This window comes from Plectropomus leopardus, chromosome 20 (assembly GCF_008729295.1).
Source record: "Plectropomus leopardus isolate mb chromosome 20, YSFRI_Pleo_2.0, whole genome shotgun sequence".
Taxonomy (NCBI): Eukaryota; Metazoa; Chordata; class Actinopteri; order Perciformes; family Serranidae; genus Plectropomus; species Plectropomus leopardus.
The window spans coordinates 9,490,397-9,512,985 of NC_056482.1; the positions used below are offsets into that span (position 1 = coordinate 9,490,397).

The following is a 22,589-nucleotide window of genomic DNA, read 5'->3' on the forward strand; positions in this document are numbered from 1 at the left end:
TTTGAAGGATGCTTTTTTTTTTTTCCTTTTGTGAAATATGTAAAGAATTTGTGTTGCAGTGTACAAATGAATAAACACAGAAATGAATGTATTGTTTACTCTTAATTTATTGTAGTTGAAAAAACTACAAAATTTGATGGCAATGGTAAGTAAATAACAGTGAATTACAGATGTTTATGCTGCATTTACATGGAATGAGGTGGACGGCAAATTGGATCATTTTAGTGGATGAGAGAACAGCAGCAATGCTGCTCAGTTAAAATATTTTAACACAACTTAAAACAAAATGTTGCGCAGTTCCTTAACAAAGGCAACGTCTGAGTGATCTGAACAATTAGTGGAACTTACTAAAAAAATCACAAAAAATATATTTCATTCTGTTCTTTGTGAAAGATACGGTATCACCATCACTACATATCGTCATGCATGTGTCGTTCTACATTCCTGACATTCTGTCTGACAAATCGTTTTTCTTGTCCACAAGGTATTGCCCATCTGCCTGAGTCCATGTGAACGCAGCATTACTACGGCCATTTAGTACAAATCACTCAAAACATTTAAAAAAAAAACAAAAAACAGTTGCACATCAAAAACGTAAGTGCAACACAGGAAAACAGTTTAAAACGAGCTATTTGTATTAGTGTATTAAAATATTTACAATCAATCTCGTTACACTCTAGAGACCTAAATTAACATTTTCACTGATTTGTTTATAAAGACTTCAATGTACTGTACAACACTGCGATAATTGTTTATGTATCTGATTCTCCTCCGAAGTTTGGGTTGTTGAAAGCCGGCTGCAACAGAAAAACGACAAAACTTAGCACTGACACTTTAAAACTTAACCCAGCGTTCACAGCCAACTCTAACAGGATAATCAACAACTTACCACATCAACGTGAGTGGTTGCGCTGGTCGTTCTCGTCGGCAGGCTGAAGTCGCTGAGTTTATACCCCCGAACTCTGACGATATAGAACAGCAATCCAGCTATCAGGCATAAAACCAAAATGGTTCCTATAATGGCGCCGGCAATCACCCCTCCGTCTGTTTCTGTAACAGAGACACAGCGGATTTTGCAATTTTGGACCACACACTGTACTGTGACTTTTGTATGCCAGTTTGGGCAGCATACTGTATTGTGGCGTTTTTATGCTGTATCATAGTATCCATGACTTTTTTGTATTTTGGACGACAATCATGGATGAAATGCTGCACTATGACCTTTTTATGCTAGTTTGAAAAACATACTGTACAATGACATAATCTAAGATCTTTGACAAAATACGTTACTATGGCGTTTTTAGGTTATTTTGGACGACATGCTGTTTTGGACGAGATACTAGTTTGACTTTTGTATGCTAATTTAGACAACATACTTTACTATGACTTTTTTTTTGCTATTTTGGACGAAATACAATGCAATGGCTTTTCTGCTGCTATTGTTAAAGGCATAGTATAGTATGGCTGTTTTTTTTCTTGAAGACATACTATACCACTACTTCTTTCTGCAATTTTATATGCGTATTACAGTATGACATTTTCATGCTACTTATGATGACATACATTGGTACAATGCCTTTTGATGACATTCTATACTATGACACTTCAGTAATTTTGTACGACACACTGTTCGATGATATTTTATGCTATTTTTGTCGACATACTGTACTATGACTTTTTTATGCTTCATTATAGCAATTTGGATGACATACTATGACATTTCAACCAATTTTTATGCTGACTTTTTCATGCTATTAACTATACTACTACTTTTTTATACTATTTTTGACAACATACTATACTATGAGGTTTGAACAACATGATAATAATTTGAATAGAAATAATAGAATGTTAATTAAGAAAACATACTACATATACTATGATATTTTTGACAACGTACTATGACACAACTCTTTAATGGTATTTTTGACGACACACGATCTATCACTTTTCAGTGCTATTATGGATGACATACTATATAATGACTTTTTAATTGTATTTTGGACGACATACTACACAATTAAATGTTATAAATTAGATATTTTGCACGATATACTTCACAAAGACCTTTTTATGCAGTTTTAGAACGACATTCTGTAGTATGACTTTTTCATGCTATTCTGGATGACATCATATACTATAACTTTTTTATGCGGATTTAGATGACATACTATGAATCATGCTGTGTCTCATTTCTAGACTTTTGGAAGACATACTAGTTTTTCATGCTTTTTTTCCACGATATACTAATCTTGGACTTTTTTGGGCTATTTTGGAATATAGCATACTTTGACCTTTTTATGCCATTTTGAAGAGCATACTATAGTGTAACTTTTTTATGTTATTATGGAAGAAATATTAAAGTATGACTTTTTTATGCTATTTCTTATGACATTTGGCCTATACTATGATTTAGTTGTGTACATTTGGACAAGATACTATTCTATGACATCCTCATGCTTTTTTGGATGATGTACTATATTATGACTTTTTTTGTTGCTATTTTAGACAACATAGCATATTAGGGCTTTTTTATCCATTTCTGGAAAACATACTACACTATGAATGTTGTTATACAACTATAACTTTACTACTACTTTTTACACTTGAGTTTTTGGATGACTGTATATTTTTCCATTTTAACGGCTATAACATGCAGCATTTGATTTTGAAGTAGTAATAAAGCTTACATGCAGCATGTCACACAACCTCAAACAGTTTGGGAAAATTTTGTGAACACATGTCAAACAAAAGGTCAAACAATGTATATTCAAAACGTTTCCAAAGCATACTGTTTATTTCAAAATGACAAATAAAAAACAAAAAAAAAAAGACAGTGAGGAGACTGTATTTAGCATTTTGCCAGACTTACTGTCCCCTGGACCTGGATCTGGACTTGGAGTTGGGTTGTCAGTTGGGAACACTGGACTAAAGTCAGTACTTGTTGTATAGTCTGAAAATAGAGTTTCAAACAGATAAGCTCTTAATCTGCTGCTCATAATATCCAAAATTCGGAGAGGTTTGAGAACCAAAAAAGCTGTTGAAATGAGTGAGCATAATTCGAAAAAACAAAAAATTCTTACACTGCCGGTGGCGGCATACAAAGCCTCTTTTCTGCAAGCAGTTGTTGTCATTCCAGCGTCCGTCCTCGTACATCTCCACGCAGTTCTCCTCGGCCACATCCCCGGGGTGAAATGCTGCGTTGGGCTCACCGGGAGCCCAGTTGAGGAAGCCCACAGACGTCTTATCAGTCCAGCCCCAGCCAACTAACAAATCATACAAACGATGTTACAGTGTCAAAAAAGGTTAGTGCACATTTATTCAAATGTTTTATTTGCAATTAAAAGCTCACGTGCACGTTAACCTATGAACAATTACTGCTATCATTTTTCTTTTGTGCATTTAAACTTACAGTTGCGATCCCTGGTGAGGCCGATCCAGATGTTGTGATATTTGGTGTAGTTGAGGCTCCTGATGAACTCCACCTCCGCTCTGCTGTGGATGGACGCCAGCTCTGTCCTGGCCGCGTGGCAGTAGTGTCGGGAGTCCGGCCAAGAGTAACCGTCCTTACCATTGTACACGTAGTAACAGTAGCGTCCGTACGGCACCCAGAATGGCAGACACTTCCCATCACCAGCGGCGGGAGTCGGTGGTGGTTTCTCTGAGAGACGGTGTAAGTCACATCAACAACGCTTTGAGTTTTAGACTGTAAATGAAGCCTTTTTGAATTAAGAAAACAGACGAGAGAAAAGGAAGAAAAAGCAGAAGTCAGTTCAGTTTCTCTTTGTGTTGCATACCTTTGGAGATCTTGCAGATGTAGGGTTTAGCTACGTCACACTTGGTGTCGTTCCAGGTCCCGTGGAAAAACGGTGAGCCTTGCATGCTCACGCAGCCCTCATCTTTAATGTTGCTGGGCTCTCCTGGTCCCCACTGAGTGAAGAAAACTGGCCAGCCATCTGTCCACGTGTAGGAGCCATCATCCTATGTTAGAAGAAAATAAAAGCATGGGTTCAGTGATTTGACCATTTCTGCTCCTGCACCATTGACCTGACGGGGAACACCACTGACCGCACGGGACCACAAGGCCCTGCAAATACCCAAACACCCTGCCAGTTACAACAGTAAATTCTTACTTATGCACTGATGAGTTGGTATGAACAACCTAATAATGTAATCTATAATAATACATCACCCCACAGGGGTAATCTTTCTGCAGATACTTGATGTGCATTTGCTAATTATACTTCTATATTTTTACTTAAGTAGGATTTTGAATGCAGGACTTGTAATGGAGTACTTTTACACTGCCATACTGATACTCCTTCTGATAGGTAGTGGGTTGTTTGGTGTGACCTGAGTTTTTCAGTGTTTTACTCAAATAATAAGAACATAAGGATGTGTTTAATGTTGTTGCATATTTATATGCATGTTTATGTATTTCTGATAGTTTTAACCAAGTGTTCAGGGACTTAAATGTCTTTTTAATTTGCAGGTAGTTTGGGTAAACTATTGTGCTTTCCCTCCCAGACAGCACCTGGCGTCTGAGTCCGATCCAGGCATCAAATTTGCCCTGCAGGACCGCTCCAGCGACGAAGGCCTGGTCGTAGCTCATGTCGATGCTGGTCAGGTCGCCTCCTTGCTGCTTGCAGGCTGCCCGAGCAGCGTCCCAGGTCGCCGGCTGCTCAACCAGCTTGTAGCAGTTCTGGTACCAGGAGATGTAGCCATCCGGGCAGGGGCTCTCAGTTGTGGGTGGAGGTTGGATGTCGCTCGCTGTTGTGGAAGCAGATGAAGCAACAAGGATTTAGCTGCTAAATGTTTTAGATATTTCTGTCATTTCTGGTTCTGAAAGGAAATGAATGTTTCTTTACAAAAGAGCAAGAGTTCAAGTGTTTACTGACATTTCTTCCTGTAGCAGACGAAGCTGTGATTTTTATGACAGGCGTCATCGTTCCACTTGCCGCTCACCAGGGGGCCGTGAGTCATCGCTACACAGTGTTCCTGTTGAGAATTTTAAGAAAGCTTCAAGCTATACAACTCTAAGGAGGAGCTTTTTTAGAACAGAGTGAGGTTTTGGTCTCTCGATTCACAATATTTCCTTTCTGTTTTGCTCCAGTTTACATTCATACGTACAAACACACATGTATCAGTTAAGAAACCTTAGTGTAGGTCACATATCCTCACCGTTCCTCCTGCATTGTTGGGCTCTTTGGTGTTCCAGTTGGTATACTTCACAGAGCTGACCCCGTCACTCCAGGTGTACTGATTCTCTTCCAAACGGTCTGACAGGCCGATCCACGTGGGAAGCTCCAAGTCCCTCAGGTAACTAGCAACAAAGTCTGAAGGAGAGCAGAGAATGAAAATATAGAGAGCAGCCTCTTCGACCTAAAGCCACTGGACTGTTTAATTCTCATAGACTTAGCTTACCATTCTCATACTGGTCGTCAATAACTGCCAGCTCTCCTCCTTGGTCTTTGCACCAATTGCGAGCAAAAGTCCAATTGCCTTTAATGTCATTTTTCTTCCCTTTGAACATGAAGCATTTATTCCTAAAAAGCATCCAACCTGGAGGGAAGAAAAGTAAATATCTTACATACAGTTTATGTCATATAGTATGTCATAAAAACATAGAACAAAATGTCATAAAAAGTTGATTCAAATATCTCAGTAAAGTATGTCATAAAAATTCAAATCAAAAGGTCATACGGTGTCACAAGAATTTTCATTAAAAACATCAGGATAGTATGTCAAAGATTTTATTACAAATGCCATGGTATAGTATGTCAGAAAATGTCATAATATATTCTGTCATATGAAAATCATCATAAGTCATAGTATAGTATGGTGCTTACAAATCTTAAAAGATTGCATAGTAAATTATGTTAATAAAAATTAATCTAAAATGTTAAAATAATGTATGTAACTAGAGAGTAATCAAAATTTCATAGTATAGTATGACGCTAAAAAATCTTCACAGTATAGTATGTAACTAGAAAGTCATCAAAAACGTTTTAGTATGTATGACGCTAAAAAAAAAAAAACAACTGTCCTAGTATGTTGCTAAAAAATCATGAAAATGTCATAGTATAGTATCATTGAAGAAATCTCAAAAACTGTCAAACTTTCAGGACATTTTAATGGTATTTTTTTAATTTAAATGCCATAAATAATAAAATCTTGGTTAAAAATGACATAATGTAGTATGTCATGAAAATAAAATTATAGTCATAGTAAAGTTAATCATAAAAATGTTAAAGTACAGTATGTCATAAAAATTTTTATGATGAATGTCTTTTTATAGTCATGAAATCATGAAAAATTAAAGATGTCTTAAAAGTCATGTTATAGTGTAAATCAACTCTTAGTATAGTACACATAGTATGTAATTTTAAAAAATCACAATACAGTATGCCATAAAAAAAAGTATAATATGCCACAAAAAGTCCTGAAAAACTCATGGTATATATTTTGCTATTTAAATAAAATCTAAATATATAAAAGTATGTAATAAAAATGAAATCATAGTAAAGTATGCCATAAAAAATCATAAGCCATAAAATGTTAAAATTCATAATACAAAAATATATATAGTATGTAACAAAAAATGCAATGAAAAATTAATGATATTAATAAAGCATGCCATAAACATTTAGTAAAAAAAGAGACTTTCTAAATTATGCCATAAAAGGTAGAAAAAAGGAGTACTTTACAAAATAATGTCAAAAAAATGTAGGTTTTTGTAGACATTTTCTCTAAAATATATATATATCTGTCAACACCTGCATATTTTAATATGAAAACATTATAGGTCATTTCATGTTTATATTTAAATTGTGTGTGTTACCTGCTGGGCAATTCCCCTTCCAAGGCTGTGTGGGTGGAGGAGGAGTGTGGATGTCTCCGGGGTTCTTCTTGCAGACGTAGCCTCCAACCCGACCACAGTTGGCATCGTTCCATCCACCTTCACAAGCCAGAGTTTAATGTAAAAATCACCAACTCAGCAAATGTATACTGTAAATAAACAGATCTATGTAGTCTTCATTGTCCAATGAACAGAATTTCAATACCTTGATGTCTGTTCATCTGAACACACTGTTCCTCTCCGTTGGCGTTGTTGGGCTCACCTGGCCCCCAGTGAGTGTATGTGAGGGGGGAGAAGTCCACCCACCTGTGTGGATAAAACAGAGAAACCTTGTTGCTGACCTTCATATGTGCACATCACAAAGAGAAAATCCTCTCTGGAGCAGTGATTTGGATAAAAAAAATCAGCATCTACTGCACAGACTTTGGCTTTCTCAGCCAAGCAGAGCATCAAAGCTGGAGTTGATGATGCCATCAGGTTGATACATTTAAGAGTTTTTTATCGATACTTAATTAGTGACTCATATCAAATCCAAAAAGTTTTTTTTCCGTGTAGATTAAAAAGCTTTAAATCAGAAAAAGACTTCATAATCCATAATCCATAATCCATATCCTCACTTGTCTGTAATGACCTCCTCCCCACTGTTTAGTAGCCTGAGCTGTACATGATTATAAAGATAACATGCAATTTTGGGGACATTTAGAAATATACGTACATGTATTGTCCACCTGTAATGCCAAACATCCTCAATCCAATCCAAGCTGCAGCAACCTTTCCCGTCCCCACCTGGAGGACGAGTACAACATGACACATACTGTTAACTTATTACTACATATTCTTCTGTAATAAGTACGAGAAAATAGAGCCCCACCATGCTGTTGACGAATGCCTGTTCATTTTTGTTGAGGATGGAGACGAGTAAGGCCTTCTCATGAAAGCAGCGCTCCATAGCCGTGTGGAAGTCTACAATGTCGGTGTCGTTGTAGTAGTAGCAGATGTTGTTGTTCTTCCTCCAGCCAGGGTTGGTACCACAGTCAGTAGCTGAGGGTTAAAACATGACAAAACAAATATGGAGATGATACGATGGCCTTATTATTTTACCCTACAATTATTCCTAAGAGGATGATTTACTTTGTATTATTCGTACAAAAAGAATAATCTACATGGTAATGCATTTTTCCACAACGCTGCCAGTGTGGACACCACAAGCGTGCAACACGCTGCAGTTTGGTGAGGCTGCAATCATGCGCTGCTCATGCATGCAGTGTGATTCTGGTGCAAGGGCAGCAACAGAAAGTTTCTGATCCAACAGGGAGTTGGGAGCAGTCAAGCCCCCGGCGCTGGGGTTTGCTACGGCTGCTAACTGGGGTTTGTCTCTCAAGTTGCTGCCGCTCTTCTCCCAGAAAGGTGGGGAGCGAGGCAGGGGACGCAGTGATTTGAGGCCTTAGTTAATGTGAGTTACATGAACTTCAGATGAAGCTTCGCCGTTATTGACACAGGTTTTGTTTTGTTTATTGTCAGTCTCTTTCAGACTGTTTTTGAGAAGTTCAGCTTCCTTTTTTTGGTTGCTTTGCAGTGTAGGCAGTTGTTGGAATAGCAACTTCTCTACAGGACACTCCAACTTTAAATCAGGCTTTTACCATTTGAAGCAACGTGCACGCCAATCTACATTTTTAGAGCAGCCAATAGGAACGCCCTCTCTCTGAAATGACCTGTGATTGGCCAAAGTCTCCTGTCACAGGCTAGAATTACTAAGGCCTGAAAACAGAGCCAAGAGGAGGCACATAAGTCAAGTCTTCTCTCAAATTTAGATTAGAATATGCTCATTGTGGGAATGACACCCAGAATTAAAATTACCTACCCTGGCTTTAACCAGCCTTTATTTAACCCACTAAAATTAAACACATCTTTTTTCAAAGGAAACACTGCCAAACATGCTTTATCAAAGGTAAAGTTTCACACTCAAACATTCAAGTCGAAGTTTACCTGGCTGAGGAGTTGGGGGTACAGGGGGCAGGATGGGGGTCTTTCCTTTAGCAATCATACATATCCAGTCCTGGTGAGCATCACAGTTGAGATCGTTCCACCAGGAGATGGTCCCGTTGGTGCTGCTCACCATCTCTACACACTCCTCACGACCCTCGTGGTTGTTGGGCTCCCCAGAGCCCCAGTTGGTGTGGGAGAGAGGTGTGCCATCGCTCCAAGAATAGCCTACATGATGGAAAAAGTCAGTGGTGGAAGAAGTATTCAGATCCTTCACTTAAGCAGAAGTGCTAATACCACACAGTGAAAACACAGGTTGAACATCTACTTTAAGTATGAAAAGTATTAACTGCAGAAAATTCTACAAATAAAAAAAAACCCTCAAAATTGAAAAAAAAAGAAATAACAAAACAGACAAAAAACATCCCCAAAACAAACAGTATAAAAAATCAGAAAAAGACAAAAATGTTTATCAAAATAGCTGACAATGAATTTTCTGTCAAACGACTGATTCATCAACTGACATGGCAGCTGTACTTGTATTAAACTAGATAACTGTAGTAAAGTAAAAAGTACAATATTCCCTCTTAAATTTAGTGGTAGAAATATGAAGTGGCCTGAAAAGAAAATACTGAAGTGAAGTACCTCAAATTAATACTCCAGTACTGCACTTGAGTAAATGTACATTCCACCACTGGGAACAGTATTGAGGTTTTTGTATTGTATTCTTTAATTTTATCCCACTTAGTTTCCATCAGGGCCCGCTTTATAAAACACACGTTAGACTCACCTCCTTCTGTAGGGTTGTGCTTGAGGCCGATCCACTTGCTGCTGGCTTTGCTGTAGAGAGACACGAACTCTTCCTCCTGCTGAGTGTGGATGCTGATCAGATCAGCTCCTCTGGCGATACAGTCCTCACGTGCTGCTCCCCAGCTCTTCTTCAGAGACCAGTCCACATTGTGGAAGAGCTGCAATACATTAGCTAATAAATAAGTACCTCAAAACCGAGCGCAGAATCATGGTTGTAGCTGTTTAGCGTGTTAAACCTTGTAACAGTGTCTGAAGTGAGGCTTAGCTATCCAGCCCTCAGTGCATCCCGGTACAGGAGAAGGAGTGGGCGGCTTGGTGGGTGGGGTGATATCAGGCCTTGGTTTCTCACAGACGAAGGCGTGTTTTTCTAAGCATGGTTTGTCATCCCAGAAACCACCAATCTGTCCCGTTGTCATGGCCACACAAGTGCCATCCCCATTATCTAGAGAAAAAAAGGACACGTTTTCCTCTGTGTATGTATTAGGCATTCAACGCTATAAAAATATTGTGTCACAATTATACTGGAAAAATAATTGCGATTCTAGATGTTATCTCAATAATCATTAAAGTATGCTATTAAAAATGGCCCTTAAACATACTGGAATCACTTTAACTTTGACTTTTTAAGAAATAAATATATGCATTACATCAAAGATAAGACTATTATTTTTTTTTTCCTTTTTTTCCTCCAGCCTTTTTCAAATATATTAAATTTAAACCCTGTTCAAACGTAATTTCAGCTAGCTGGCGTACATGACGGGAGAGACAGAACACGGAGAGAAAATTCTGAAAAATGCAGGATCAAAAACAAAACCTAAAACGTCAACACATATTGAAGCTATGTTTCGCCGTCAGCTACAGAATTTAAATTTGCCATTGTGCATTTTATGGAAGGTTATCCACACAAGATTACAGTAAAAAATTCACAACACACAACAAAATACCAGGACTTTTTCAAAACTTATAAATAATACTTGATTTCTTTTTTTTTTCTTGAGGTTTTTGTGTATGCAGCCTTTTTTAAATGAACCACAATCGAGTTATTGAGGTTTTTTTTTTAAATCACAGTCCACAATAAACAATAATTGTATATCCTCCCAGGATATACATCCTCCTAGACACCGTATTATCCTGTCCAGCTGATATTAGGGTTAGTGGGGTCTGTACCTGGCTGGTCTCTGTCCCAGTGAGTGAAGGTGAGCGGTGACCCGTTGTCCCAGATGTAGTCCACCCCTCCACCTGCCCCTCCATGAGCACGCAGGCCAATCCACCACAGTCCAGTCTTTCCCGACAGTGCCACTGTGAAGTGTGCCTGTTCGTAACTGCAGTGAAACCCAGACAGACCGATCCATCAGAAACTCCAGCCAGCCTGTCTCATTATGATGACAGAATTTTTAGGATGCTAAATGTGCCATAATTAAAGGAATACTTCGCCCCCCCAAATGATATCCGTGTCACGTTGGATTTATGAAGAACACTTTGCTTTTCTCGCATTTCTGGACGAATGAAGTAAAAGGGGGTCATGTTTCACAACAGAAAAACTATGTCAAACATCTGTTTACAAACTCTTACACAACTCGTGCAATATAATTTAAGTTTTGGGTTTTTTTCACTCAAATGATCAGAACTTCCCAAACGGACAGCCACCTTGCAACTGGCAAATTCAAATTTACCGAAGTCACACAATAACACAAATAAACTGATCAGCAGCTTCTGTTATCAGTGAGGTAAATGACTTTATTTGTCATTGGAGTCTGCCTTTGAAGAGAGCACGGATAAGTTATTTTAAGTTCACTTTCCCATAAGAATAAAACTGTGAAACACTGATGAATAAATAAATAAATGAGACTTGGATTATACAGAAAGAGTATAGAAAGAGTGTATTTATATAGTTTCGCTGTTGCTGAATGTGATGCCCTGTTACTTTAATGCATCAAGATTTTTCTTATTGTTCTCAGTTTTCTTCACGAATTCAGCGTAACAGAGGAGAGTAATAGAAACGGGTAGTTGGAGGATTAATTATTCCTTTCACTCATACTGTGTTTTTTTCCCCCATTTACAGTTTAGATATGTGTCAAATAATATCTCTGCAAAAACAACCTGAAGGTCAAAATCACAATAACACTAACTCCTACACACTCAACATCACATACATCCATAAAGGGTGAGGGCAAGGGGGGAAAAAAGTCATAGCACCTCGTTAAAAGATGTAACAAACACAACTGTGCTCGTGAAAACAATCCCAAAAAACTGCAACATAAAGAAATGATCAAAAATGGAGAAAACCTTTTTTTTCTTCTTTTTTTTTTTTTTTTTAACAATTTACAACATTGGCTGAAGGGAGGCATTTAATACATTCAGAATAAATAATGAAGATACAGACTTCAATTAGGAATTAAGACATAATTGCACACAGTGTGATTTAAAAGTCAAACAAATACTTGGATATAAATCAGATTAATGCACCAAAAAGTCATTATTTAAACCTCATCATATGGTGCGATGCCTTCACTTTTTTTTCTCTTTTTTTCTTTTCTGTCTTTTGCATACGTGAGCCAGTCATGTGATGTAAAGTGTTGCTGTTTGTGCACTTACTTCAGGAATAATTTAATGAAAATCTTAATAAAATAAAGTAAGGATTGTTCCGTGAGCAGATAAAACAGGAATGGGGAAAAGTTGTCACTCACATGTCTCCGATGTGCAGCAAGAAACCGTCCCTCTCTGTACAGTGAGCCTTAGCTTCTGACCAGCTCATGGCGGTCTCTTCCATCAAGTAGCAGGCGTAGCCGTACGCACCCCAGCCCTGACACACGGTACAGAGGTGAAGCTTCTTATCTCACTACACAACATCTCTCTTTCAACAGGCATCATCAGCTTAAAAAAGGGAACGGAAAATGAAATGTATGAGTAGCGTTTGTACCTGAGGGCATCCGTACACTGTGGGCGCTACAGAGGGCAATGGGTAATGTGCTTTGGGCATTTTGCATATGTAGGTATTGAGTTCAGTACAGGACACGTCATTCCAACGGCCGGTCTGGAAAAGATCAAATAAACACCAAAATCATCAAAATTTACAGCAAAGAATGGCAGCTTTAATGGTTCCATGTAAGGTTGGTTACACTTTTGGCCTTGTATTTGTAGTATAAAATGATTTTTCCATTCTTCTCACCTGGTGTAACATCTCGACACAGTCCTCACTGAAACCATCGTGGTTGTTGGGTTCCCCTGGAGCCCAGTAAGTGAAGGTCACCATGTGTTCGTCTGACCAGGTGAACATACCAGTCACAACCAGGTCATTTAGACCCGTCCACACGTCACTGGTGGCTGTAGAGGACAAAAAGGAAATTAAAAAAACATATTTCGTTTATACAAACCATTGAAATGGTTTACACAGTGGTGGTGGTAATGAATGGAGGGGCATTTAGTGTAATTTAAAAAAAAAGATTGAGATACTTGTTCTTTACTTTTTTTCATGCTACTTTATACTTTTACTCCACTACATTTTAGAGAAACAGTATACACTTACTTCACCACATTTATCTGATAGCTTTAGTTGCTCGTGACTTTGCAACGTATTATTTTTGCAAAAAACTTAGAAGTTCTGAAATATAATATTATCATAAATAAAACTACACAACAGTTTGAACAAGTCCAGCTAAGACAATTAGTTGATTATTCAATTCGCCATCTGACAGAAAATTTATTGACAACTGTTTTCATAAATATTTAGGTCATTTCCAATTTTGAATTTTTTAAATTCCATTTTATTTATTTATGGAATTATTTTTAATTTTGGGGTGTTTTTGGTTTTATTGTGTGTGTGTGTGTGTGTGTGTTTTGTGTGTATTTGCCTGTTGTCATTTTTTTTTAGATTTGATTTTTCTGAACACAATATACTTCTGAATAATATATTAGTAAAAAATATTACTATTTTTACTTGAACAAAGGAACTGAATACTTCTTCCATTTCTCAGTTATCACACCTGTGGACTCATTTCTGGTCATAAAAATATGATTCATCCCTACCAAAGGTCACGTTATTTGAGCCATATCTCAGTTTTGCTAAAAATTGACACTTTACCAAACTAATTGAGGATCATATGATATTTTATCAACGTTAAACCAAAGTTAACAGTGTTTAAAGTGTTACCTAAACCTTGTCCTTCAACCCCCTTTTTTTCATTTCCTTGACCAGCTTTCACCTCTAATTTTTCTACATCCATACCCATGTACAGGTAGCTCTCGAGCCAGCTCTGCTCCGTCATCGAGAGGATGGATACGAGGTCGGCGCCCAGAGCCCTGCAGGTGTCCTGGGCATCATGCCATGTCTTTTTGTCTCCAAAAGGTTTGTAGCAGAAGTCTCCAAACTCATACCAGTCTGGTCCCGAACACCTCAGCTCTGTGGGAGAGTGCAATCATAGTAACTGAAAAATGCACCTGCTCAAGGCGTCAGACGCAAATAATCTTTGAACAATTGCCTGCTCAGGAGAAAGAGATGAATTTAAAGGGATTATAAATGCTTCTCAACTCACCGCCATCAGCAAAAGTGTAGGAGACAGCGTAGTTTCCATTGTATCTGAAGAAAAAATAAATGTTATTGAGTAAGCCTCCCAGGATTTGAGGTTCAGTTTAAAGCTCAGCTACTTACTGTCTTGAGGTGATGCCATTCCTGGTGGAGCCGGCGTAGAAGTTCTGTCCTGCAACTTTCAACAGAGTACAGTCTCCTCCCATCTCGTTTGATACCACTCCAGCATGGATCGCCGCAGCACAGATATTCGAGTCCTGTTAGAGGAGACGAAGAATTTATTTATTTAGTTTTCAAAAAAGTCTTTCCTCAACATGTACGGAAGTTGTGTTACAGATAAGACACACAACATCAGGGTCCCTACAGCTTAAGACGAGTTAGGTTTAGGACTTTTTTTTATTGCCACTCAAAGTAAAATTTAAGACCAATTTTACAATAACCATAACTGAGGGAAAAAAACACAAGCGTCATCAATTACCTATTAGGGACAATTTTGCCCAAATGTTTACTTCAACCATAAAACATTATTTTTTTGGTCAGGTTAAAAAGTTAGATGAACTTCTTCAAATGTTATAAAAAAAATTTTTTTTTTAAAAATCTTTCTAGAGTGAAACACATGGAAAACAATGAACATAATTATGTTATTAAAGTAAATTAAAGTTTGGTTTGCCATGAAAAAAAGTTTTTCATAATAATAATAATATTCATAATTAATTGGATGTGGTAAATGCATATGAGTGTTGTTGGTTTCTCTATTCTGATCTGCCTAATAATAAATTCAGAAAATTATTTTTTAAAAATACATATTTTCAATAATTTTGAGATTTGATGATGTATATGTATGATGTGTGTTTTAAAAAAAAAATCATAAAATCCTACTTCAAATGTCTTATTTTAAGACGTTTGAAAGATTGATCTTAAACTTTTTAATACCCATTAAAGCCTTTTTTTGGATTAATAAAATGAATGCCTTTTAAAACTTTTTAAGACCGGCAGGAACCCTGAACATACCCCACGGTATATTGAAGTGCCATACACTCTGTAATCAGCATTGGCACAGCGTGCTGGACAATGAACACTGAAAGACAAAGAATAGGTTGCTTCAGTGATGAACGGATAACACAAAAAATGTTAATGCACAGAACAGAAAAAAAATCATGTAGTGTAGAGTACATCAATATGTGTGTTATAATATTTTAGGTTTCACTCACGTCATTTTATCATTGGCAAAGTTGAAGTTGGGCTTACTGGCGCATGTGATTGCATCTGTTGAGCCATATTTTTTCATTTTGATCAGTGTTTGTAATAGTATCACAGCAGATTATGACAGATTTTTTTTATATATATAAAGATTTGTAGCACTGATTAGTGTTTTTCTTACAGTCCGGTGTGCAACCTAAGACGTCAAAGCGAAGGCCGGCCTGACCGCTGAACTCCACAGGCAGGATGCGGACGTACTGAGCTGACACAGGTGTTCCCAGCAGCTGAGTTACAGGACTGTCTCTGTCTGATGAGCCTGGGAAAAACTGGAAAATGAGGAAAATCCAAAATGACAACCTGCTCTCCATCATCACAGTTTGGTTGTGAACACAAACGTCTTGGCCTTTTAGTAAAGCTCAGCCCATCTCTGCTCACTCACCGGCCCGTCAACAGTGTAGTCATTCCACTTTGTTCTGTTCATACTGTACTGGATCTTAAATTTGGTGAGCCAGTGGTCATTTTGAGGGCAACCCTGGATTACTATGCCTGTCACTTTTCTGGGCTGGCCCAGGTTTACCTCGATCCAGCTTGAGGTTGCTGAGGAGAAGACATAAGATATTAAGATTACTGTGAGAATGCCTTTGCATTAAGATTACTGTGAGTCTGCTTTCATCTTTAAATGTATTTAAAAAATACATTTTGTCATATGTTTGATGATAATTTAAAAAAAAAAAATTATTTTAAAATCACTGTGTCTTGGCAGTAGTACATGAAACACTGCCACCACTCGCAGAAAACTAACATGTACTACTGTCAGGATAAAGTCAGTCAGTCTTTTTCTGTATTTAAGGGCAATTTAGAGTCACCAATCAACCGGAGCTGCATGTCTTTGGACTGTGGGAGGAAGCCGGAGACCCTGGAGAAAACCCACGCAGAACATGCAAACTCTGCTTTTTTTTTTATGACAAAAATTATTATTATTTTTTAAGATTATTTTTTGGGGGATTTTGCTTTTGTTTGATAGGACTGATAGCATTATGGAGGGGTGGGGTTGACATGCTGCAAAGAGCCAAGGGTAGAATCGAACCCACGGCCACTGTGGCAATGACATAGCTTTTGTACATGGGCGCCCGCTCTACCAGGTGAGCTACGGGGCACCCCATAAAAATTCTTCTTAATAAAAGTGACCAACTGTAACTTTAACCATGAATTCAAATTTGATTTCACATGTGTGAATGTTGGGTTGGTACGTACCGCTTCCCGAAGGCATCCAGCAGGAATTTCCATTCAGACGGGCTTTGTTGGGAGTGAAGAAACCGATGGAGGACGAGGCAGAGAGCTGAGAGTCTGTGATGTTCCCGTCCTCGACACCCAGGCCGTGCAGACACACTGTGAGCAGCCACATCACAAAACACAGTCACAAGTCAGGGGCATTTTGTGTTACACCAGGGAACGTGCAGATTGGATTTTAAACTGCTGAAATGATCCAAAGAAGAAGAAGAGCTCACCTTTTTGTTCGCAGCTGTAGACGATCTTCAGGTATTTGGAAACTGTGGGACAGGGGTCAACCTCCGTATGGGCGTAAGTAAAACAGAAGGGATGGTTGTCACAGCGCTTTCTGTAGTAAGGAAGGATACCATCCACCGTGCATTCACCTGCAGAGAAGCGTTTATCTTTTGGTTAAACATTGATCAATATTAAGATATTGATGTGATGTGACTGACGGGAAAGAAAAAAAACATACTCTCAGGAAAGTGCAGATACAGAAAATAAGAGGCATTTTTATTTACGAATACAGAGAAATAAACAATGCGGCACCTCCTGATTCACCCAGGTGTGGACAGATGTCATCACTCTTTCGTCCATAGAAAGCTGACTGGATGTTAATGACACTTTCAGGTGGGCAGTGAAGTACAGCAGTGGAGCCCTGGCACACCAGTGCCGTCATGAAACCTGCAGCAGGAAGGAGCCGCACATTAAGTGTTTACTTTAATTTTTGACTGTTTTGAGTCATTACAGCTGTAGTGCAAATACAACTGATCATAACAAATGTATATTTTTTGTTTTGTTGAATTCACTGTGCAGAAAGCTGTGTCATATAGTGAGGTAATGTTACCGTCATGAGGTGGAGGAGGCACCGGCAAGTTTCCTGAATGAGAAAACATGAGCATTACAGCTATGTATCAACACTTAGTATTGTCTTCTACTTCAAGTGTCAACAATAAATAAAGCAATGTGTCTCACCTTTCCGCTTGCAGATGTATCCTCTTTTGTTGCCACAGTTGTCGTCGTTCCAGTAGCCGTCGTTAATCAGTATAGACAGACAGTCTTCACCAAAATAGTTGTCTGGGTTACCTTTAAAGTCAAACGAAGAAAGGGAATTCAGTTGTCTTTTTTTTTTTTTGCAAGAAAATTAATCTCAAATGTTTTGTTTCACACAGAAATCATACAGATCATTTCTGGTTTTAAATAACCTGCACTCCAGCGGATGTATCTGAAAGGAGAGCCGTCTATCCACTCCCAGCCGCCTTCAGTGATGGAGTCATGACCGCCCATCCACAGAGAGATACCCACGGGACTCAGCTGGATCACACCTGAGAGGAAACAACAAAATACAAAATGAGCTGAGTCAAGCTTCACTACAACCACTGGTGATTTTCAGTGGGTAGTGGGCCTGATCTCCGACAACGATGAGACAGCCTGTTGGTCAGATCAACCACCTCGTGGACTGGTACCAAGTGAACAAGCTCAGGCTGAATGTCAGCAAAGAGTTGATACAGCAGAGGAGCGTCCACCCACTCAGCATAAATGGGGCCCAGGTGGAGAGGGTGGGCAACTTTAAATACCTCGGTGTCCATATCACCCAGGACCTCTCTGTCATGGTCCTACAACATCACAACACTGGTGGAGAAAGCCCGTCAGCGCCTCCACCAAACAATTATAAACAATCACAGAAATAAGTACAATCGGGAAATGAGCAAAAATAGAAGAAAAATCACTTAAAGATGTGAAGGTCACACCTTGTATGAAGGCCTGTTCGAACGGGTCGGTGATACTGACGAGGTCTCCTCCCTGGTTGACACAGTCAGCTCGGGCCTCTGCCCACGTCCTCATTGACAGGTAGTTAAACAGGTAGCAGAAGTCGTTAAAAGGGTCGGCCATCCAAGAGCCACATTTCTCATTCCACCCTGTTACAAACAAGAGTTCAGATATGCTCATATCAAGACTCATACTAATACTATTCATGCTTGAGGTGAACTGATCAGTGTAGCATTAAGTTAACCTGGTCCAGATGTTGGGGGCTGAGGAGGAGGTCCTTGTCCTTTGGCTATTAAGAAACCGTAGCAAAGAAGAAGTATAAGATACAGTACACTTATAACACAAAAGGCATATGAATAAAAGACGTTAAATGTATGAGACCTTTTTTGCAGATAAACTCCTTTGTGTAGGTGCAGTAAATATCATTGAGTGTCCCAGGATGAGAGTGAGTCATCCCTGTGAGGTGCGCACAGTCCTCATTCTCATTCCAGTTGTCTGGCTGGTTAGGCCCCCATGGGAGGAGATCCTGTGGTCCAAAAAATAAAAATAAAAATAAAAATGTTGCTTTATCATGAGCAGCTTCACAGTCGTGCTGCAGTGTTTCTCCATCGTGGAACACTGACGAAAGAATAGGATCGTTTCGAGCATCCCATGATTATCTAATTTCTTTACGTCAAACTGAAATTGTTTCTCAAGTTACGCGCATCACAATCTCGGCTGGGAGTTGAATTTGGTTGTAGAATGTCATTTAAATGCATCAATGTCTCTCTTGGTTTGACGTGACAAAAATATTTCTGTACTCACTGATGGTTTTCATTAGTCATAACAGCAGAGACTCCATTCATGTTTTTTTTTTTTTTTTTTTTTTTTTTTTAAATGTCCATTAGTGCAGTTAAACAATTATTTAACAAGGCACGCTGCTGGAGGTTGTTCTACTTTACCAAAATTTACAACCAGATCAGTTAAATGTACATGAATATACTACCCAAACAGGGATGGAATTTACTTCCACATCATATTACACAGCAAAATAACATATTTGGCTTTAAGACACTGCTAAAATTGCACTTCTTAAATAAATAAATAAATAAATAAATAAATAACTTAATAAATAAATAATGAGTATTCTTTGGTGTGTAAATGTTTCCTGGGCATTCTGTTGTGTGTTAATGATGATACTTATCTGTTATATCGTGATGGATTCAGTCGGAGCCGGTCTATTTTCTCTCTGCTGTGTAAACTATGTCAACTGTTACTGTCTTATTTATAGCAGATGTGTTTTTGATGTGTTATGTTAGTATATTATGTTATGTTGTGTGAATGTTTATTTTTGTATTTTCAACATGTAAGTTTGCAGACCCCCCAGAAAGAATAATTGCTGCAATGCAAAAGCTAAGGGGATGTTAATAATCATTAAAAAAACTATCTGTACAGGGCTTTATCACTCACTGCAGGAGTTCCGTCGGTGTATATCCACTGGTTTTCAACACTGATATCATTCAAACCCACCCAGGCTTCCCCGGGCATGTGAGCTACAGAGAATAGACAGTAATATTTAGATAATATTTAGGTTGACATCATCCATATCATTTCCTGAATTATTTCTGGATAACTGGATGAACTGGAGTGATTTCTCACCGGTTAAGAAGCTCAGTTCCTCCTGTGAGTGGAAGCTGGCCAGGTGAGCCTGCTCTTTGTTACAGTGAGCCTCAGCATCATGCCAGTTTTTCACTGACTCAGTCTCAAAGTGATAGCAGAAGTCCCCGTACAACAAATATCCAGCATCACAGTGGAAATCTGGATTAAAAAAAAAAAGTCTCACAGTTATTACCAAAGCTTTAACTGGACCGTTTGTGAGGAGGGACCATGAGCGCTGACTGACCGGGAGTTGAAGTTGGTTTAGGATTCTGTCCGCCTTTCATCTCACAAATGTAGCCCAGGCTCTTGAAGCAGTTGGTTGTTTCCCATTTTCCCTCATAATTTCCTGGAGGAGAACATGAACTGATGTTGGTCTTGCAATGCCAGCCTCAGCTAAAACATACTGAAGTGTCAGTTCACCTGTGAAGATTTGTCCACAGTCCCAGAAGCCGTTGGTGTTGGTGGGCCAACCAGGGCCAAAGTTATTAAACGTAATCTGGGTTTTATCTACCCATCTGAATTGCCCGTCCTGGTCCTTATCTGGTGATGTTACAAACCACAACATGAACAGAAAGTGTTTTCACAAATCTCATATATTGATAAGACATTTTATCGCCTCACAGTAAACATCGAAACATACAGTGTGTAGATTACCTGATAAACCGATCCAGATATCGGGAATGTCCACGTGGTGAAAGTCTGGCAGGTTCCCGTTTATAAAGAACTGTTCTTCTTGACTGTATACGAGGAATGGGACACAAATGGCAGACATGGTGAGACTTTCACTGTGCTCCCGCAGTCCAGCTCAGCTTTTTAGCCTCTTTTAGCTCACTGTTATGTTTTTTTCTGCCCACAGTAAGCAGCTCTTTCAAGTGAAGAAGCTCAGATATACCTACAATACACTGCCAACCCACCTACAAATGGAAAAAAGATATTTTTCGTGGACTTAGTGGAGCATTTAGCAGCTAAAAAGCGAGATATAATAATAAAATAACAATAATAACAACAATAACAATAACAACAACAACAACAACAACAATAATAATAATAATAATAATAATAATAATAATAATAATAATAATAATAATAATATTTGAGATAAAAACAAAGTTGTCTCTGCCAATCCAACAGCCAGGTGAATAATTGATCTAAAAATGGTTATTTTATGGGTGAAGTATTTTTTTATAAATTAGTTTTTCACAGGTTCTTCCACGAGACTTGAGGATCATTTGATAAAAAAAAAACAACACATTAATCATTTGAATATTTTCAACTTAAAATCATCAACTCTGTATAACTTATTGCTCTAACTTCCATAGAGGTTTCATTAAGGTCAGTGCTGTGACATGACATAGAAATTGAGGCCTGTGAGTATGAGTGTGTCCATCTTTAACAGAAAATCAAAGAAATGTTTGTGCTTTCTTATGACTTATTATATTAATGATTATGTTAAAGATTTATTTATTCATTATTTACTCCAAACAAATCCACTGTTACAAACCTTTAAAAAGCGAAATGCTGCCAATGTGGTCACGTCTTACCTGTCTATGATCAGCAGGTTGGCCCCTAAATCGTTGCACTTGGTGAAAGCCTCGTGCCAGGTGGTCAACAGATTGATATTACTGACCATCCAGTAACAACTGCCAGCGAAGCTCTGCCAGCCAGGAGGGCAGATGGCTGGAGGGGAGTTTTAGAGGAACAACAGCAAAAGGTTAGAGGGAGAAGAATCTAAACAATACTGTTATGCTGTTGTAATGAAAATAAGAGATATCGTGTTATCCTTACTGTTGATAGGCCGTTTACACATGTAAGGACGCTCATATCTGCACACATGTGATCTCCATTTCCCAAACTCCTCTGAGGAGTCTTTGATGATTGCGGCACATGAGCCGGTCTGTGTGTCTCTGATGGAGAACACGTGTTAAAACCATGTTTGCACAAATTAATATTTAAATTCAAATAACATGTAAACAATCTGATATCTTACCCAGCAGGTTCGCCGTTGCCCCAGTTTGTGTACCCCAGTGAAGTAGCATCAGACCACGCATACTGAGTGTTTCCAGCCTCAACTTGACATGAAATCTTGTTGCATTTCTAGAAAAACAAAGCTCAACTTCACTATTATATACCTGGTATTTCTATCTAATATTTACCCTTTGAAACCTGGATCGAAATCGCTTTTTGTGCTGCATTTGGACTCCTTTCACGAGTATTTATTACTATACTTTTAACCATGAGCTAATTGGTTTGACTGACAAAAAATGTCCTTCAAATTACAATAAATTAGTAGATTTGGAAAATTATTTTTTAAAGGTGGTAAAAAATGTCAATGGAGCTATATTTATAATTATATAAAATAATTTAAATTATTTTTCAAAATTATTAGAATTTTTCACAGTTTTTGGGGTTGTTTTTTTTTTTTTTACTTTCCCATTTATCTATTTATATATTTGCTCATGTTCAGGTTATCTATTTCTACTTTTTACTAGTTTCTTGCAAATTTTTGGGTCATTTCTTCTTAAATTGCTTCTTGCC

The 22,589-nt window shown here is 38.2% G+C and overlaps 2 protein-coding genes across 2 annotated transcripts; both read right to left on the reverse strand.

Moving 5' to 3' along the window:
• Positions 1-89: 89 nt before the first annotated feature.
• LOC121960075 (macrophage mannose receptor 1) lies at positions 90-11,176 on the reverse strand. The gene is made up of 19 exons (XM_042509675.1): positions 11,082-11,176; positions 10,820-10,974; positions 9,889-10,094; positions 9,633-9,810; positions 8,846-9,070; positions 7,731-7,900; positions 7,575-7,645; positions 7,065-7,165; positions 6,842-6,958; positions 5,425-5,562; positions 5,182-5,336; positions 4,899-4,998; positions 4,535-4,770; positions 3,798-3,981; positions 3,413-3,661; positions 3,084-3,266; positions 2,873-2,953; positions 890-1,050; positions 90-797 (listed from the first exon to the last, which is right to left on the reverse strand). Exons 1-19 carry the CDS (start codon positions 11,174-11,176, stop codon positions 753-755), a joined length of 2,850 nt encoding a protein of 949 aa, XP_042365609.1. The 3' UTR covers positions 90-752.
• A 1,132-nt stretch (positions 11,177-12,308) lies between these two features.
• LOC121960076 (macrophage mannose receptor 1-like) lies at positions 12,309-21,985 on the reverse strand. Its single transcript, XM_042509676.1, has 26 exons — positions 21,886-21,985; positions 21,596-21,731; positions 20,709-20,791; positions 20,475-20,594; positions 20,299-20,400; positions 20,055-20,213; positions 19,866-19,948; positions 18,798-18,942; positions 18,661-18,705; positions 18,398-18,565; positions 17,852-17,971; positions 17,622-17,732; positions 17,494-17,526; positions 17,196-17,330; positions 16,886-17,032; positions 16,632-16,766; positions 15,817-15,974; positions 15,559-15,703; positions 15,389-15,443; positions 15,189-15,255; positions 14,301-14,434; positions 14,185-14,228; positions 13,878-14,051; positions 12,822-12,976; positions 12,573-12,686; positions 12,309-12,455 (listed from the first exon to the last, which is right to left on the reverse strand). The coding sequence occupies exons 1-26, from the start codon at positions 21,983-21,985 to the stop codon at positions 12,336-12,338; spliced, it is 2,988 nt and encodes a 995-aa protein (XP_042365610.1). The 3' UTR covers positions 12,309-12,335.
• Between the last annotated feature and the right edge of the window lie 604 nt (positions 21,986-22,589).

Excerpts from the sequence above, each read along its gene's own strand:
- LOC121960076 (XM_042509676.1), bottom strand. The coding sequence starts at position 21,985 with ATGGTTTTAACACGTGTTCTCCATCAGAGACACACAGACCGGCTCATG. Across the intron at positions 21,732-21,885 it reads TTGGGAAATGGAGATCACAT|CCATCTGCCCTCCTGGCTGG; the intron begins GTGTGCAGATAT and ends ACTCCCCTCCAG. Across the intron at positions 14,052-14,184 it reads CTACACTTTTGCTGATGGCG|AGCTGAGGTGTTCGGGACCA; the intron begins GTGAGTTGAGAA and ends ACTCTCCCACAG.
- LOC121960075 (XM_042509675.1), bottom strand. The coding sequence starts at position 11,176 with ATGACCCCCTTTTACTTCATTCGTCCAGAAATGCGAGAAAAGCAAAGT. Across the intron at positions 4,999-5,181 it reads CCAACAATGCAGGAGGAACG|GAACACTGTGTAGCGATGAC; the intron begins GTGAGGATATGT and ends AATTCTCAACAG. Across the intron at positions 3,662-3,797 it reads CATCTGCAAGATCTCCAAAG|AGAAACCACCACCGACTCCC; the intron begins GTATGCAACACA and ends ACCGTCTCTCAG.